Consider the following 20,492-nt stretch of genomic DNA (forward strand, 5'->3'; position numbering starts at 1 on the left):
TTTTTTTCAAAGATAAATTTAACACATATGTGACCCTGAAAGTACAGAATGTGAAGAGCACAACTGTAGCAGTTCGTGGTGATCAACCTTCTTGGGAACAAGATTTTATGTTGTAAGTACTTTGCAGCAGCAACTTGTCTACAATATTTGATAATCTTTCCAAGGTAATCATGTTGGATTAAACAATTAGAGGCTGAAGATTTTGCGTGTTTCCAAGATTTATAAAATGTTAAATATTTTAAAACATTTTAATCTGTTAACATATGTTAAATATTCTTTTTGAAAACTTCAGAGTTACAGGAACAAGTGAGGTGTGGTAGGTGAAGTATATCTGCAGTTTTGTTTTCTCGTGGATTCCTACTCTATTCTTAGAGATGAATTATGAATGTGAGTAAACTCCCAGTTAATTTATGTATATGAAAATACTACCTAGTTGGTTTTTCACATCGGTCAGAATTAGGATACAATACAACATACTTAACATGATATTAAACATACTTAATCTTTCTTTGATACTCAGAAGGCTTCTTAAAGAAATGTAGTTATGCATGTAAGAGTGTATGTGTACCCAAGTCATCTGCTTATATTCCTTTTGCTTTATGGGGTGAATTGCCTTACATTCATCTGGTTAATAAAATGAGTAAACATCAGTAGAATTTCTTACATATGACACAAAGTTTAGTATATTATGATTGTAAGTGCTGGCTTTTAAAGACTTTTTTCCCCCACTTAAGTTTCAGGAATCTTTCCCCCTGCTCTAGAAAAGTAGAGAAAATTGTAGAATAGCATTTTGAAGGACTGAGTAAATCACTTAGCTTCTTTAAGTGCCAGTTTTCATATCTGTAAAGTTCTACCTTTCTTATAAGCTTATGCTTGTTTTGGGGAAGGTGGGCATGAGGGGATCAAACAAGAAAATGTATTAAAATTGCTGAGAAATTTGAAATTGAAGTGAAATTGCTTTTCAAGTGAAATTGCTCAGAGAGACATAGGGATGATTATTATTTTTATGTGGAAACGTTCCATTCCTCCAGGCTTTTAATATACTATAGTACTATTTGGGAAACTTTTTATAGTTAAAAGATAAGATTGTGAGGGCTTGAGCTAAGACAATAGGAGAAGGAATAGAGAGAAAAAGATGATAGAAGATGTTAAGCAGGTAGAACTGAGATTATCTTGGATGATTGGGTGAGTCGCCTCTCATTAGGATAGGAGATGATATAAGATCAGTTGCAAAGCTTAAGATGCAAAACTTACATTTGAGGTTCTTACAAGACCTCAAAGGTAGGAGTTGAGGTATGGAAGATAATTAGAAACCAGAAAACTTGGCACTCAGGGAAGAAGTCTGGGTTGGAGAAATATTTTGGTTAGTTGAAACCATAAGATAGGCATAGATAAGAAAGCTTAGGGAAAAGATTATGTAGGGTGAGAATAGCGCCTGGTGTAAAGCCTGGCGAGCACCAACATTTAAAGAGGGGACAAAGAGAACTAAGAAGGAGCGAACAGAGAGATAGAAAGAGTCAAGAGAGGCACAAGATAGTAATGTCTTAGAAGCCGATGGCTGCGAACTGGGGCTTCAAGAAGAAAGAGGCCAGTGGTGTCACGTTTCTCACTGTTGTTGCTTCTCCCTCCAGATTCCCTCTCTCAATTATTAGTGATGTGAAAATGTGACCACTTGTTCTTTTCTTTACATAGTTAGTACGCAATGTCACCTATAAACAGTTTATTTAAGTCTCTTCCCATACCACAGGTCTGGCTATGGTATATAAACCTAGCAATCCTTTCTTCCAACTTCTAGTTGGCTGTAATAATCACTTACAGTTATAACTGTTCCCAGCATGTGAAACAGTGATCTTCTGCAGCCTCTCATCAGCATAGCTACCTTTATTCTTGTGTGTGTTTATTTTCCAATTTCCCATAGCACTTCCCCTTCCAACCCTGCTGTGATGTGTGTGGATTTTCTTTCCTGTCTCCCACCTCGTGTGAATTTTGCCCTCTTCCCTTTTACACATGGGTTTTATTAGCTACCTTATCTGCCGTTCTACCCCTGTTCATTATCCTCCTACTCTGTCCTTTTGTCACTGACAACTCCATTACTGGTCTCTTGTCTCCCTTTAGTGGCAGTATCTAATATTTAATTGGGTATTTCTAATTATTTATCTTTAATATTTTTGTATCTTATTTCCAGGATTAAATTGTTCATTTCTTAAGGGCAAGGAAGGCATCTTTACCTATTACTGTGAATTTGCCTAGCCTGGAATTTTGTATATACATATGTATGTATACTGTTGTTTGAGTTAGTAGAAGAAACTTCCCCAGACCTCTGTGAAACTGCATTATCTAATCATGATCATAGCTCCAAAGGAAACGGGGCAGATTGACAAAGACATTTTTCTATGGATACCCTACACAGGTTTCTGGGAACCTAAACAGTGGTTGCAGTAATCTGGGGCATTTTAATTTTCCCTGACGGCAGGATGCTGGTGAGAAAATTCAAATTTTAGCAAAACAGGAGAGGTAGCTGTTTCCTTCATATTACCTGGCTTTCTTTAAAGGGCTCTTTTTTCTTTCCTTTAGTGAGATTAGTCGCCTGGATCTGGGTCTAAGCGTGGAGGTATGGAACAAAGGACTGATCTGGGACACCATGGTGGGGACCGTGTGGATTGCACTGAAGACTATTCGACAGTCAGATGAGGTCAGTTATTTCATTGCCCACTTGGAGGTATGGTTCTTGCCCTTGCTTCTCTGCATTCTATCCCCATTCGACTAATATTCATCCAGGTATTTCAGATTGTTCTGCCCCCTTTCTAGTTAGAGGACATGCAACTAGCCTATTCCTAACCTCACCCAGAGGTTCAAGGGATTTTATTTAGGTCTCATCTTCCCTCTGCCCTGTGACTGAATTCAGGTGCTAGAGCACCTCTTTAGACTTATCAGGTAGACAGCCCCTTTTTAGTACTGTGTGTTTGTATGCGTGTGTGTGAGAGATTGATATAGGGTACCTGTGGTTTCTACCTTTCCTCCTAACACTTTCCTGGGAGGAGTCCCATTAAATTTCCTCAGCCACCTAGCTGTGTCCTGGTCTCTGCTCATTGTCATATTCTCTGCTTGTTTTCCTTTGGGTCACGAATCCCCAGGGAACTGGTTTCAGTCTTCCTTCTTCTACATGTAACCCTAACAGAGTTTAAGGAACTACCAGGTTTGGCAGTTGGTATTCACATTGTCACTGTACATTAGTTTCAAGACAACTCCCATTCCACTTTCACAGATTAGAATGTAACTCAGCATAACTTCCCTATAGACACTCACTTTGAACCTGGATGGAATCTAGTGTATTCCTATTTGGCTTTTGCATGGACTATGAGTTTTCTCTAGGAGTGGGGTTGGTGAGGGTGTGCCTCTCCTTTCTAAATTTCTTTTAGTCCTGGCTAAGTCTCTACCACCCCAGGCAAATGGGCAGTTCATATTCACTGTGGCCCCAATTAGGATCTACTTAACTAGTAATGTGGGTAGCTCTGTACTGACTAGAAATAATGACACGTGAAGTGACACAGTCATTAAGAGTTGTGCAGATTAAATATTGATCTATGGAGATGCTTGGTTTTTCACTTTGGTGCTCCATAAGTTCTCTCCTCAGTGAGCTTGCAGAGAGCTGAGCAAAGTGAAAGCTGCTCTCCCATCAAAGAGGAGTAACAGAAGCCACATGCAGGAGAGGCAGGAGGTGACAGTGTTATGTTTGCCTCATCAGGATGCAGGTGGCCCTTAGAAGCTCTTGAACAAGGAAATTTAAAGAAAACACCTGGCTCTTAAACCAAGAGGGGAGTCATAGAAAACTTTAACTTTAGATCTCTGTTTTCTAGGAAGGGCCTGGAGAGTGGTCTACATTGGAGGCAGAGACATTAATGAAAGATGATGAGATATGTGGAACTAAAAATCCAACTCCTCATAAAATTTTGCTTGATACAAGATTTGAGTTGCCTTTTGGTGAGTCTATTTGATTAGATTTTTAAAACCATATAATACTTTTGCCATATTGTTTGAAGTTGTTTCATTACTGTCTTTTGTCAGCCATCTCTTTTGAGGGCATTCTGTCTTCTTTCACTTTGTCGCCTATAATGCCTAGCCCAGAGATAGTGCAAAGTGGACTCTAAAATGGTGTTCATTAAAGAATCTACACTAAAACCATTCTCTTCAAATCATTTAGTTTTCTATGACTATTTATTATAATTTATGAAATATTCGCTTATTACAGAATATCAATAATTCTTTTGATATTTTAACATTGTCTTGAAGTGAATATATACCTTATCTGTCAATTTGAACATAGAAGTAGCACTAATAATTAGAATAGTAATTTAAAAGGTAATTTTTTAAAAATCACAAAAAGTATAGGCTCCTGGTAAAAATTCAAATGGTATGGAAATGTATATAAATAAAAGTCATTTCTCTTCCCACTTTCTTTAACCTCCTTTGCATTCCCTTTGCAGTAAAGTGGTAAACAGCTATTAACTTTCTTGTGCCTTGGTTTAGACATAAGAAATTTCTTTTGTAGCAATTTATCTTGAATTTGGATCATACTCTATATACTACATATGGTGAAACAATTGTGCACCGAATAATGACATTTCAGTCAATGACAGACCTCATATACAGTGGTGGTATACCATGTAGCCTAGGTGTGTAGTAGGCTATACCACCTAGATTTGTATAAGTAAACTCTGCTGTTCTCACAATGACAAAATAGCCTAATGATGTATATCTCAGAAAGTACCCTATTGTTAAGCAGTGCATGACTATATACAGTGTTGTATAAACCACAAAAGCATATTATCTTGGACATTGTTCTGTGTTATCTTTAAGGCATATCTTGCTGATCTGGACAGCTGCCTATAATAAATTATCTAAGCAATCCTTTATTAATTGACATGTAGGTTGATCCTGGTATTTTTGATATTACATACTGCTGTAACGAACAGCTTTGTATAGCTGTGCCATTTATGAGTCTAGAATAAAGTCCTTGAAGTATAATTTAACGAATAGGTCAAACAATATGTGCATCATTACTTTTCACAGTACTACAAAGTTATTTGTTAGGACGATTGTACCATTGTATATTCTTACCAACTATGTCTGAGGTGTCCCTTTTCTGAACATCTTTGTCAACATTTTGTATTTTGCAATTTTAACCTAATTGTTTTAAATATCTTGTTTTAATGTAGTTTAATTTTAATTTTGACTGTTCACATTATTGATATTCACATATACTATTGTTGTTGCTATTATTTTATGATTTCAGTCTACTTAGATCTTATACCTTATGACGTGTTAAGCAAAAATGGTGTGATTTTCCAGTAAGCTCAGGAATAACTAAATAGAACAATTATTACTTCAGAAAAGAAGAAAAGAAGACTTTCTAGTGTGTCTGTAGGCTGAATTACAGGTGAAGAGGATAAACTGGAGTTCTTACTTAGGGCTTAGCTGCTTGTATTTTTAGTGCTGTGGTCTTGACTGTACTAGTCTGGAATGGAGTTTGTTTTGCTGAGGTGGGAGGGGCAGGGGTGGTAATGGGTCTTGGATTAAATACCACAGAAATTGGCTGTTTAAAGTTTCAGTAGATTTTCTCAAATAAATGTTGTTTTTTTTTTAATTAAGTTTGATGGAGTAACATTGGTTAATACAATTATATAATTTTCGGGTGTACATTATAATTTGACATCTATATTCTATTGTGTGTTTACCACCCAAAGTCCAGTTTCCTTCAGCTACCATATATTTGACCCCCTTTACCCCATCTACCTCCCCCCTCCTCCCCTACCCCCTACCCTCTGGTAATCACTAGTCCATTGTCCATGTCCATGAATCTCTGTTTGTCTTGTTCATTTGTTGCTTTTAGGTTTATATCCCACATATAAGTGATATCATATGATTTTCTACTTTTTCTGTCTGGCTTATTTCACTTAGCATGATTATCTCTAGGTCCATCCATGTTGTCACAAATGGCAGTATTTCATCTCTTCTTATGGCTGAGTAATAGTACATTGTATATATGTACCACAGCTTCTTTAGCTAATCATCTATTGTAGGACACTTCGGTTGCTTCCATGTCCTGGATACTGTGAATAATGCTGCTGTGAACATCGGTGTGCAAATATCTTTTCGGATGTGGGTTTTCAAGTCTTTGGGGTAAATACCCAGTAGAGGGATTGCTGGATCATATGGTAGATCAATTCTTAGTTTTTTTAAGGACCCTCCGTACTGTTTTCCATAGTGGCTGTACCAATTTGCAGTCCCACCAGCAGCATATAAGGGTTCCTTTTTCTCCGCATCCTTTACAGCATTTGTTATTACTTGTCCTGTTGATTATTGCTATTCTAACAGGTGTGAGATGGTATCTCATTGTGGTTTTGATTTGCATTTTCCTAATAGCTAGTGATGTTGAGCATCTTTTCATGTATTTGTGGCCGTTTATATGTCCTCTAGGGAGTAGTGTCTGTTCAGGTCCTCTGCCCGGTTTTGATTGGATCGTATGTTTTTTGTTGTTGTTGAGTCATATGAGTTCTTTGTATATTTTGGATATTAGGCCCTTATCGGAGGCATTGCTTGCAAATATATTTTCCCATTTGGATGATTGTCTCTTTACCTTGTTGATGGTTTCTTTTGCTGAGCAGAAGCTTTTTAGTTTGATGTAGTCCCATTCATTTATTTTTGCTTTTACTTCCCTTGCCTTTGAGGTCAAATTCATAAAATCCTCTTTAAGTCCAAGGTCCTTGAGTTTAGTTTCTATATTTTCTTCTATGCATTTTATTGTTTCAGGTCTTATATCGAATAAATGTTTTTTCATTTGCTGTATGCCCTTAGGACTGTATCCAGAGACTTTAAATGATTTTTTTATTTTTTTATGTGTGCTGTTTTTTTAGGGAATAGATCTGTGGAGCTTCTCACACAGTTATGCTAGAAGTCTGTCAGTCCATTCCTTAGTAAATTTTAAACAAATATTCCTCTCAACACTGCATTACTTATATTTTCATAGATAGCAGTATACATTTTTGTCTAGGCTTTGAGTTTCATGAAGGCACTTGTGTAGTTTATTTTAATATCTCTTGTGATTGTTTGGAACATAATAGGTGCCTAATAAATGGCCTTTTGAATAAATGTTAGGATAAAATCTGGATAAGTAAAATCTGTCTTTGACGCTACTTAATGTGAGTGTGCTAAGCTTTTGCCTCTATTATAACCACATTTGAGATGTGGTTTTAAAAAACTTAGTGTCCTTTTAAAATATGAATTTTAGCTTATAGCATGCTATTTTGGCAAAGGAATTTTCTCTTGAATAATTCAGAAACCTGTAAATGTTCTTTTCCTTTATATAGCAAAAATATAAAAAATATATAAAAAATAGTAATTTGTAATTATGTTGAAAGTTCAGAAAATATAGTTATGCAAAAATGACAAAAGTTTCTTAAAATTTCACCAACTGGAGATTTTTTTTACATGTTGCTATGTTTTTATGCACTTACACAGTTTTTCTTATAAAATGGCATTTTATTTTATAAAATAACCATCTTATAAAATGGTTATTTTATTACATTTTAAACTTTTATTCACTAACTACGTATTACATTTTAACATGTTTTATTCACTAACTACGTAGTTATAAATGTTATATAAAGTTAATGTTATTTCCCTATAATATTTTCAGTGTTTTATTTTATTGTATGAATGCACAATAATAAAAATGCCATTTGTTGATCAATTACTGTGTGCCAGTGGGTATATTACTAAACATTTGCATATGTTATCTCATTTAATCCTCATTTCAGCCCTTTGATATTGAACTGTTATTTCCATTTTAGAGGTGAGGAAACTGAAGCACAGAGTATTTAAGTCTTTTGCTCAAGATCACATAGCTAGTAAATGGTAAAGCCAGGATATAAATTTAGGTGATTTGGCTCCAGAGTCTGGGCTTTTAATTTAAACTATAATGCATTTAACTACTCTTCTTGTTGAGTATTTTGATTATTCAAAGCTTGTACTATCATAAATAGCACTACAGTAAACATCCTTGTAGCTCTATATTTTTTCTTCTTAAAACTATTTTGAGAGGTGAGGTAATAATATATGCACAGTGGTTTAAAAAGTTATCCAGTGAAAATCAAGCCTCCCTTACAAAGGAGTTTTCTTCCATAAGCTACTATGATTAACACTTCTTATGTATCTTTCCAGAGTCAGGCTTTGAACATATAAGCATATATAGATTTAACCTCTTTTAAAAACACAAATGGTAGCAGATTCTAGCATATTCTAACACATTCATTGCCCCTTGCTGTTCTCCACTTAACAGAGTATATTGGTGAGTCATTCTACATCAGACATACAGACCTGCAGCTCTTCTTCCTCCCCTCTTCTTTTTAACAAGTGCAAGGTACACTATTTTATGAATGAGGAAGTGCTATACAAATTAGGTAGTAGATTAACTGAGATTTTATTATAAGACTTTGAAATACTGCCACCAATTGCTGAAGAGCGATTTGAGGGGAAAGAGGTCAAGGTTTGGACAGGGAAGACAAAGGAGAAAGGGCCGTATTTGAATTCTTCATGTGATGTAGTAGAAGGTGTATTTGTTTAAATGTCTCCAAAGTTGATCTATCTGATCCATATCTCTTTAAATGTCTCCAAAGTTGATCTCTCTGATCCATATATTGCCTCATTGTTTCTCTTTCGTGCTGCGTATATGGATATATTTGCTGTTTTTAAAAGATGAGGTTTTTTTTGGAAGTTATAGTAATCTTAAATATATAGAAATGAGGACATATCATTATTATTTTTTTCTTTATCTTTATTTAAAAATTTGGTAAAATACACATAATAGAATTGACCACTAACCATTTTTAAGAGTATAGTTCAGTATACATTCCTAATGTGCCACCATCACCACCATTCACATCCATAGCTTTTTTCATCTTGTAAAACTGAAACTCTATACCCATTACACAATAACTCCCATTTAGCTCTCTTCTCAGTCCCTGGAAACCACCATTCCACTTTCTGTCTCTATGATTTTGACTAAGTAGTTCATATAAGTGGAATCACAGTATTTGTCTCTTTGTAACAGACTAATTTTACTTACCATAATGTCCTCAAGGTTCATCTATGTCATAGCATGTGTCAGAATTTCCTTCCTTTTAAAGGCTGAATAATGTTCCATTGTATGTATATAGTACATTTTGCTTATTCATTAATTCATTGATGGACACTTGGGTTCCTTCCATATTTTAGCTATTGTGAATAATGCTGCTATGAACATGGATGTGCAAATATCTCATTGAGATTCTGCTTTCAGTTCTTTTGGGTGTATACCCAGAAGTGGAATTGCTGGACCATATGGTAATTCTATTTTTAATTTTTTGAAGAATCTCCATACTATTTTTCATAGTGTCTGTACTATTTTATACTCCTATCAACAGTGTGTAGGGGTTCTAGTTTCTCCACATCCTTGCCAACACTTGTTATTTTCTGTTTTTTTTGTTTTTGTTTTTTTTTGATAGTAGCCATCCTAATGGGTGTGAAGTGTATCTCATTGTAATTTTGATTGTTTTTTTTGTAATGATCAGTGATGGTGAACATCTTTTCATGTGCTTATTGACCATTTGTATATCTTCTGAGATATACAAATTCTTGGATATACATTTCTTGGAGAAATGTCTGTCACATCCTTTGTTCATTTCTGAATTGGATTTTTGTTTTGTTGTTGTTGACTTTTAGAAGTTCTGTATATTCTGGGTATTAATCTCTTATCAGATATATGATTTGCAAATATTTTCTCATTCTGTTCTGTTCTATTCTATTCTATTCTATTCTATTCTATTCTATTCTGTTCTGTTCATCTATATGTCTATTATATCACTACCACACTGTTTTGTTTACTGTAGCTTTATAGTAAGTTTTGAGATTAGGAAAATGAGTCCTCCAGCTTTGTTCTTCTTTTTCAAGATTGTTTTGGATATTTCGAGTCCTTTGAGATCCCATATGAATTTTAGGATAGGGTTTCTATTTCTGCAAAAAAAAAAAAAAAAAAAAAAATCACTGGGATTTTGATAGTGATTGCATTGAATCTGTAGATCATTTTGGGTAGTATTGACATCTTAACAGTATTAAGTCTTCTGATCTAGTGGGAATAGTAGTACGTTATTTTGTTTTTTTTTGTGAAGATTCAAATAAATGTTCATAGCAAGAACAGAACTACCAGTAAAATTAGTCCGTTATTACCATTCTTCTAACTTTTATCATTGTGACTGAATAAAGAATTATTGACCCATGATTAAATTATTAACCAGGTAATGTGCTTCCTTCTTTTTCATGGTAGATATCCCAGAGGAGGAAGCCAGATATTGGACCTACAAATTGGAGCAAATCAATGCCTTGGGAGCTGACAATGAGGTATGAACTGCCTTATTTGCAATATAGAGAGATGGAGAAAATCTATTAATAGTATGTCAACGGAGGGACCCATGAGCATGTTGAAGAATGAAAGAAAGTAAACTGTGCGAAAGGCAGCTGGAAGATTGCCTAACATTTCATTAGAAAGATTTTTCTTCTACTTTTCCTGTTCTTCTCATTGCTCTCCAGAAATGGCTGAATTGGCATTAGCCTGGCTCTAGACCATTGGGGAAGGAGCTTATACTAGGGAAACTGTTCTTGTTACACAGATGAACAGAAGGCATTTCTTCTGCTCATTCCAGATTTTTGGATATAGATCCCTATTTGTCTGATCTTTTTAGGGATGTTTAGACTATTGCATTGCTTGGTCTTAACTTATCTCTAGAGATGGATCTGGTGCATAGAAGAGAACACAACTCAATCTGGGCCATCGAGAATGGGGAATGTTTTTAATATTGGTGGAAGGAAAAGATAAGTTATTTTACTTTTGGACATGGTGGACTATTAGCAAACTGGTCTGATTATAAGGTAGAATTCGAAGTGCCGGGAGATATTTTAGTAGAAATGTCTGGTAAGCAACTTCATGAGAGAATCTGAAGCTCAAGGTTGGATGGGGTGGGGAACTATAGATGTAGAGTTTGGATTCATCAACATAATGGTAGCAATTGAAGTCATAGGATTAGACGAGCTCACTCAGATTGAGTATGTAGAAAGAGTATTAAAGAAAAACAAGGATAAAAACCTTGGGAAACATCAAAGATAGAATCTTGAGAAACAAGAGAGACTGAGAAAGACCTGCGTGAAAGAAAGAGAACCAGAAAAACTTTATGGAACAAGGAAAGAAAGTTTTAAGGCAGAAATTCTTGATAGTGTTAAATGTTACCAAGAACAAAGAAGATGAACAGTGAAATGGAGCTGTTGGATTTGGCAATTAATGACCAAATGCGGTGATCTGATGAGTGCTATTAGTTTCCTAGGACTGCCATAACAAAGTACTATAAACTGGACAGCTCACAGTAACTGAAATTTATTCTGTCACAGATCTGGAGGCTAGAATTTTGAAATCAAGGTCAGTCAGCCTGGTCACTTCCTTCCGGAGGCTCTGAGGAAGGAACTACCCTACCCCATGCCTCTCTTCTACCTTCCGATGGGTCCCACCAGTCCTTGCTGTTCCTTGGCTTGTAGGCACATCATTTCAGTCTCTGCTTCCATTATTACATGCCTCCCTATGTATGTCTCTCTGTCATCACAATATGTTACCCCCTCTTTCTATGTCTGTGTCCAAATTTCCATTCATCTTGTAAGGACAGCAGACATTGGATTAATTTGTTTGTTTTGTTTTTTTTAAATTATTTTTTATTTTATTTTTTATTTTTTGTTTTTCCATTGGATTAATTTGATTCCATCTGCAGAGAGATTACATTCACAGATACTAGGAATTAGGACTTCAACATATCTTTTTGAGGGACACAATGAGTTAAACCAAAGACGAAGAAATGGAATTTGAGACAAGAGCAAACTACTTATTTCAGGATTTTCTCTAACTTCACCAAAATTTTTAGTAGGCTTTCTATTATTAAGCTGCGTAACTCTTCTCATGCCAGAGCTAGCACCCCAACTTTTCCTTGTTGAACGCTCCAATCTTTCTTTTCCCCTTGATAAATGGCCAAAATCCACTCTATCCTTGCATTCATTTTACACTTTGTGGTTTTGTTTTCCCAAAGCCTGGCTGTGGAGTAGCATACAGCCTTTAAACTCTCATCTTCTTTGTTTTCCTAGTAAAGAAACTTGCTGTACTTTGCTGTGTCACTATACAAAATCAAATGAAGGGATTAAAACAATAAAAAATAAACATAACATACAAATATTGCAGAATTTTACAAGTTCTAAAAATGTTGATTTTTGGTCTGTGGTTCTCAACTCTCTATGAGATTTTTGCTTTCTGCTCCTATTCTAGGATATGGAGCTCACTAAGTTTACTTTCCTTCCTACATTGCCCTGTTGTTGTTTTTTTAAACAGCTTTATTGAAATATAGTTTAAATATTTTACATTTCACATGTACATTTAAAGTGTACAATTTAGTGGCTTTTAGTGTGTTTACAGAGTTCTGCATCCATCACAATTAATTTTGCCCCGTAAAAAACCCCGTGCCCTTAGCTATTTACATTCCATTCCTTCATCTTCCTCAGTCCTAGGGAACCACCAGTCTACTTTCTGTCTCTGTACATTTGCTTATTCTGGATCTTTCATATAAATGGAATTATACAATATGTGGTTCTTTTTGACTGGCTTCTTTTACTTAGTCTAATATTTTCAAAGTTTCTGGTATGTTGCAGAATAAATCAGTACTCCATTCTTTTTTATTGTCAAATAATATTCCATTGATGGTTGTACTACATTTTATCCATTCATCAGTTGATGGATAATTTGGTTGTTTCCACTTTTTGGCTCTTATGGATAATGGTGCTATGAGCATTCATGTACAAGTTTTTGTTTGGACATATGTTTTCTATTCTCTTGGGCATATATATACCTGGGAATCAATTGCTGGATGAGATGGTAACATGTTTAATTGTTTTAGAAACTGCTAGACTGTTTTCCAAAATGGTTATACCATTTTATATTCCCATTAGCAGTGTATAAGGGTTCCAGTTTCTCCACATCCTTGCCAACACTTGTTATCTGTATTTTTGATTATAGCCATCCCATTAGGTGTGAAGTGGTATCTCACTGTGATTGCCCCTTTGTTTAAAAACTTTATTGTTGAAATTTTTGATCGTGCAAAAATCTTTCCTCTTTTTTTGCTGGAATATTTTAAAACCAATCCCAGACATCATCTTGTCTCACTCATAAATACATCAGTATACATCTTTAACAGATAATGCCTTTAAAAAAAGTTGCCATTAACATCAAATTTAACAATAATTTCTTTTTAAAAAATTTTTTATTTCATTAGTTTTAAGTATATAGTACATTGGTTAGACATTTATATAGTTTATGAAATGATCCCCCTGATTACCTTTTCTCTCCTCTGGCTCTACACCTAGCCATTACATTGCTGCTAACTGCATTCCCTATGCTGTGCTCCCATCCCCATGACCAACTATCAGCTACTAATTTGTACTTCTTTAACCTGTCACCCCTTTCTCCCAGCTCCCCAGTCTCCTTCTCCTCTGGCCATCGCCAGGTTGTCTTCTATATTTGTGAGTCTGTTTTCGATTAGTTTGTTCTTTTCGTTCCTTAGATTCCGCATGTAAGTGAGATTATATGGTATTTATTTTTGACTTATTTCGCTCAGCATAATCTCTAGTTTCATTCATATTGTTGCAAATGGTAGGTTTTCATTTTTTTATGGCTGAGTAATCTTCTATTGTATATATGAACCATAACTTCTTTATCTAAACGTCTCTTGATGGGCATTTAGGTTGCTTCCATATCTTGGCTGTTGTAAATAGTGTTGCCATGGACATAGGGATGCATAGATCTTTATGAATTATAGTTTTGGTTTTCTTTGGATAAATACCCAGAAATGCAATTGCTAGATCAAAAGGTATATTCATTTTTAATTTTTTGAGGAACCTCCAGACTGTTTTATATAATGGCTATACCAATTCACAATACCACCAACAGTATATGAGGGTTCCCTTTTATCTACCTCCTTGCCAACACTTGTTGTTCTTTGATTTATTGATGATAGCCATTCTGACTGGTGTGAGGTGATATCTCATTGTGGTTTTAATTCGCATTTCTCTGATGATTAGTAACCTTGAGCACCTTTTCATATGTTTATTGACCATCTGTATTTCCTTTTTGGAGAAATATCTATTCAGGCCTTCTGCTCATTTTTGAATTGTTTTTTGTTTGTTTGTTTGTTTGTTTATTATTGAATCGTATGAGTTCTTTATATATTTTGAATATTAACCACTATCAGTTGTGTCATAAGTGAATATCTTCTCTTATTGAGTAGGACATCTTTTTGTTTTGTTAATGGTTTCCTTTACTGTGCAGAAACATTTTAGTTTGATGTAGTCCCATTCATTTATTTTTTCTTTTGTTTCCCTTGCCTGAGGAGATATATCTGAAAAGAAATTACTGGTAGCACGGTCACAGAGATTATTGCCTGTGTTTTCTTCTAGAAGTTTTGTGGTTTTAGGTCTTACATTTAAGTCTTTAATCCATTTTGAGTATATTGTATACGGTATAAGAAGGTGGTCTAATTTCATTTTTTTGCATGTATCTGTCCAATTTTCCCAACACCATTTATTGAAGAGACTGTCTTTACCCCATTGTATATTCTTGCCTCCTTTGTCATATATTAAATGAGCTATAGATATGGATTTATTTCTGGGCTCTTTATTCTGTTCTAAAAATAATTCCTTAATATTATCTAATACCTAGTCTGAGTTCAAATGTCCTTTATTGTCTCAAAGATGTTTTTTTTTTTTTTCCCCACAGTCGGTTCGTTCAATTCAAGATCTAAAAAAGTTGTACATTTTTGGTCATGTCTTTTAAATCATTTTCTATAGTTGTTTCCCTTTCCCTCATTTGTTGTGTAGAACTCTGCACATTCTGTATTTGGCTGATTATATATCTCCAAGGTTTCATTTACCTTTTACTTCTTTTAAAGTGAAAATTATATCTAGTAGTTGGAAGATTAAATTGAGATTTAGATTGAAGTTTTTTCTTTTTGGTAGGCAGATAGTGTCTGATCTCACTTTTAGTGATGTTACATTTCAACAGTGGCTTCAACTAGTGTCAGCCTATTTCATCTCTTATAAAGTGATTCCACCAGCTTTCTTCTAATGGTTTTAGGAACATGAAAAAATTTTAAGCAGATGTAAAAATAGAAGAAATAGTAAATTAAAACCTATATACTTACTTTCAGGTTTCAGTAAGATTTGGTCAAACTTGCAGCAAAATAATTTTAAAAATACAATGTAGAGTATTATCTTTATATTCTACAGTATGTAATGGTTCCCTTACATAACATCCTTTTAGGTCCAGAAGCACCGAGTTAAGACTGGCTTGGAGATCTACTACTTTATAGATTTGGAATGTACCACCATTTATTGCTTTTCCTGCCCATGGACAATTAGGTTTTTATTACAAGTGCATGTTCCAGTGAACATCCCTGAGCTTGTTTCTCTATGCTTATGTATGAGAGACTCCCTGGATATATATGTGGAAGTAGAATTGCTTGGTTGTGTGATATGCTCTGTTCAACCTTACTAGATAGTGCTAAATTGCTCTCTAAAATAATCGTACCAATTTACATCCCCATTTTTCTTCTTCTCTATATCCTTAATAAAACTCAATATTACCAGATTTTACTCATCTAATGAGTTTAGAGCATTATTTTAATTTTCATTTTTTGTTTATTGGTGACATTCAGTCATTTATTTACCAAATAACTTATGGATTACTATTTACCAGGCATGTTGTAGGTGCTTGGCATATGTCAGAAGTTAAAACAAAGATCCTTGTTCTCATGGATCACATAGGAGAAAGACAATGAGCAGGAAATGTAATAAATATGGTTAAGTGTTAGAAGGTGAGAAATGCAGTGGGAGAAAACCTATTTTCTCCATGCAGGTTTACACTGCTTTTGTTAGATTTATTCCTAGTCATTGTGAATGGTATATTTAAAAATTACGTTTTCTAATAGGCCATTGCTATTATACTTGCTGCTCATTTTTTTTTTTTAGCATTCATCTTATTCAGCAACTTTTATTCCACTAGTTTAGAGATTCCCTTGGGTTTTTTAGTTTTTGCATTTTTGAATAAGTTTCTATCTCTTTCCAATCCTGATGTTTCATTTTTAAGTGTATTTCATGTATATTTATTATTAATAGACTTTATTTTTAGAGCAGTTGTTGGTTTATAGAAATACTGAGCAGATAGCAGAGTTTCCGTATCACTTCCCTACGGCCTCCACATAGTTTCTCTTATTAACATCTTACATCAGTGTAGTACAGTTGCTACAATTAGTGAACTAGTATTGGTATATTATTAACTAAAAGTTAATAATTTTACTTATTTTTATTATATTTTATTACATTATTAACTAACTCCCCACTCAAAATCCATAGTCTTCCTTCCCCGCCCCCCGCCCCTGCCCCTTGCCAAATTTCTTTAGTTTTTACCTCATACTTTTTTTCAGTTCTGGGATCTCATCCAGGACATTGTGTTACATCTAGTTGTCTTGTCTCCTTCTTAGGCTCCTCTTGGCTGTGATATTTTCTCAGACCCTCCTTGGTTTTGATGACCATTTATTTAAAAAAAAATTCATTGTGTAAAATACCCAGTGTAATTTTTAATAGTTGGAGCGAAAGTGGGAGCCTTGTTTTTTTCCCTGGGTATAAGGGGAATGCTTCATGAGTCGTAAAGTATAATGTTTACTGTAGATTTTAATAGATAGCCTTTATCAGATTACCCTTTCTGCTTTTCAGAAATTTTTGTCATGAAAAAGTAAGGGATTTATTCAAGGCCTTTTCTGCATCTATTAGATCACATAGCTTTTCTCCCGTAATCTGCTTATTGTGATGAATTACATGAATAGATTTTCAAATGTTGAACTATTCTTTCATTTATAGACCACCTGGTTATATGTTCAGCATATATATGCACACATACAATATATTTTCACATATAAATATAACATTTATGATGGAGAATATGAATTTGATTTGGTAATCTATTTAGGATTTTTGCATTTATATTTATAAATGAGATTGGCCTGTAATTTTCATTTTTTGTACTATTTTTTCTTTTTTTTTTTTTTTACTTAGGTATTATAGATTTTTTCTTAGCTCTTTTAATGTTATTGATTAGGTTCTAGTTGTTCTTCAACTTCCTGCTTTGGGCCTTGAAGAGATTCATTAAATATGTCTTAGAATATTTACTCTCATCGCTTATGTCTGAATTCTAGTTTAATACTTAAAGTTTTATGATTTCCTTACTGTTATGCCTGTGTCCTCACTACAAAAACAATTATTATTTATAATGGTTATTATTTATAACTAAGCCCCTTTGTTAGTTTGGAGTGGGTCACTTAACCTTCAAGAAATTTTGAATATTTTTATGATTGGTAGTTTTACTAATACTCTCTCATTTTATATAATCGTGGTTGACTTCTTATCCTTCCCTAATGGAGGTAGTAATAGCAGATATTTGTATCATAGTTTATTGTTTATAAAATACTTTACATATAAAAGTATATTTATTTACAAAAAGTGTTTTATATTTTGGATCTAATCACTTTTAAATGCCCTTCACCACCAACACTACTATATAAGCCATCAGATTTTGCCTGTATATTTGTAATAGTCTATTTCCTCTCTTGTTGCCAACAGTTCATCTTATGCAGCATACAGAGTGATTTTTAAAGTATAATCAAGTCATATATCTCTCATATTTAAAATTGTAAGTGGCTTCTCAGTACACTAGAAATAAAATCCAAACTCGTTACCGTGATTTACAAACTCTGTTCCCTCAGTTCCTAAATCAAGGCCTTGAACATAATAGGTAATCAAGAAATATCTATTGAATAAATGCCTCACTTGTTGGCAGTGTTAGAGAAGCTCTTTCTTGCCCAGGATCTCATAGCTTATTAATAAGTGACAGAGTCAGGACTAAAACCCCAGATCTCATATTTGCAAGTTGATGGACCAAATTATATTTTTCTAATCCTCCAATGGTCTCCGAACCAAACCTCTGTTTTTAAGACTCTTTGTACCTGCATTAATTTGTTTATGCCTTTTTCTGTTTTGCCTTGCTAAATTCTGCACAACCTCAAGACTTGAGCTTAATTCAGCTTTTTTTTTTTTATAGAACATTTTTTTAATGGCTTCGGTACTCTGTATTTGTTTTTTGGTGGTGATGGTGGTAGGTTGGGTTGGGGAGGCTACAGTGTAAGTGGAAAGGACACTCTAGTAGATACCAGATGTTGCATTATATGCTTAAATAATTTCACTGACTTTCCATGTGATCTTGTGAGAGAAGAAGCACTTACTTTTATTTTAAAGATAAGAAAACCCAGTCTCAGGTTTTCTGTCCCATTACCCAAATGGAGAAATCTACAGGAAAACTTAGAGGATTGAGTTTTCTAAAGCTTCTCTAAGATATCTAAGGCTAAGCATTCTACAGCTGCCTGGCAGAGCTGGAAGGGTGCCCAGGTGCTGTTGGTCAGGACAGCCTCTCTGCTATCCAACTTTAGTTTATCGCATTTGAGTGCTGTATCTGATAGTCTGGCATGTATGTCAGGATCACACAAGGAAATCCGTGGCAGAATCATTTGTTTCTGTTCAGTAAAAATTTTGACTCCAGTCAAATGCTAAACCTTTTTACAGGTAGCTGCGATTATTTTTCCCTCCTTTTACTTGGGTTTCTTAATTATGTGTGTTTTTCTTCCTTTCTGCTTCCAGTATCCTATTCAAGAAGAAAGCCTGAAGAAGTCATTGCCCACTGCTGCCGCCCAGTGTTGTAAGTGAGAAACTTGTCTCTGAATCTTTCTTAATCACAGCTTTCTGTGAGTTCTCCAAAAGTGGCTCACTTGGCATTGGGGAAGGTGTTGGTGTGTGTTAACAGAAGATATTCCAGAAGCACACCTACTTAGGCCTATACCTCCAATGGCTCTCTGCCCATTAGCTTTAGGAAGAGATCTTTTGGTTTTCTGTGGCTGTGGGCAGGGCAGTGGTGCTCATCTTTTTTCTCCACTTGCCAGCTTTCATCCCTGAAGGAATGATTTTACTCACTCTCTCCATTTACCTGTTATTATTCTTTAAGGCTCAGTTTAAATGTCATCACCTCTGGGAAATCTTCCTGCTGTTTTTTCCTTCCCCCAAGTCTAGTTGAGTTGTCTCTCCTCTGCTTCTTTAGTACAATGGGCATATATCCATTGTATAACTGATCTATATTGTAATTGGTATATATATATTTCTTTGACAAGAACACATTTTTTAAAGTCATAGATATTCTTCCATTTTGTATTCCTAGCGTCTGGCTTCATACCTGATAACATAATATAGTCAGCCTCTATAAAGTTTGACAAATGATGGACTGAGAGAACTTGCCATTTTTTTCTAGATTAATTTATTCAGACTACACAGATTTCTTCTTGAAACGAGCTATGCATTATTAGTATATAATAACTTTTCCTCAGTTTCTCTCAAAATAGCTTGAAGATACACTAAAGGACTGACTTGGAGTCTATTCTCTCACTTTTTCAACGCGCACGTGTGTGTGTCTTTGTGTGTGTTTTGTGCTGCTTTTGTTTACTGTCGTTTTTCTGTATCAAATGTCAAACTCTTATCAACCGCAGGTTGAAAGTGGTAGTAATGATGGTAGTAATCATTGTAGTAATACTAGTTCTAAGAACCGTAGTAGCTAACATATTTTGAAGTCTTAAAGTATGCCAGATGCTGCTCAAAGAGCTAACGTGTACTTCACAACAACCCTAAGACATAGATTTTACTCTTGTCTCCATTTTTCAGATGAGGAAACTAAGACATACAGAGATTGAGGAATTTGCCACAAATCATTTAGGTTGTAAAGGGTGAAGTAAATATTCAGAGACAACCTGATTCAATAGCCTATATCTTTCTTGAACCACTGTTATACTACTTCCATCATATTGTTTGAGAGAATCGAAACCTCTATTTGTGGTTTGTAAATCCGTTGGTTGCCTTCTATTCTACAAGCTGCTTTCCTGATAAAAGTAAGACCAATGACAGAAGTCAACATTTTTTTCTTTATTTAAAGAAAACCTGCTATTTTTCATATCATTTATTACTTTTTTTTTTGCCATTTAAGACCTAGAATTTATCAAACATTTAAGTTTATAGGCGATCAGAAGAATCTGAATTGAAGAGCTGGTTGTGATTTAAAAGTCTATAGGTCATCTCTAAAATTCATTATAATGAGCTAATTTTCATCTTTTTTAATCTTTTAAACCTTTTCCATTCTTGCTAATGAGAAGTGAAATGGAATGATTGAAGACTTCACTTCCCATTTCTTCCTGGGCCCGTTTGATGAAGTGCATTTGAAGTGATTAAATAGC

At 34.6% G+C, this 20,492-nt stretch overlaps 1 protein-coding gene across 1 annotated transcript in view; it reads left to right on the forward strand.

The window, feature by feature from the left end:
- The first annotated feature begins 11 nt into the window (after positions 1-11).
- UNC13B (unc-13 homolog B) overlaps positions 12-20,492 on the forward strand; it is a 139,620-nt gene continuing 119,139 nt past the window's right edge. The window contains exons 1-5 of the mRNA XM_023524062.1: positions 12-112; positions 2,575-2,692; positions 3,858-3,981; positions 10,361-10,434; positions 18,859-18,916. Of these exons, the coding sequence (XP_023379830.1) occupies positions 108-112; positions 2,575-2,692; positions 3,858-3,981; positions 10,361-10,434; positions 18,859-18,916 (379 nt within the window). The 5' untranslated portion in view covers positions 12-107. The remainder of the gene's footprint in view (positions 113-2,574; positions 2,693-3,857; positions 3,982-10,360; positions 10,435-18,858; positions 18,917-20,492) is intronic.

This window comes from Pteropus vampyrus, unplaced genomic scaffold, assembly GCF_000151845.1.
Source record: "Pteropus vampyrus isolate Shadow unplaced genomic scaffold, Pvam_2.0 Scaffold436, whole genome shotgun sequence".
In the NCBI taxonomy this organism is placed as follows: Eukaryota; Metazoa; Chordata; class Mammalia; order Chiroptera; family Pteropodidae; genus Pteropus; species Pteropus vampyrus.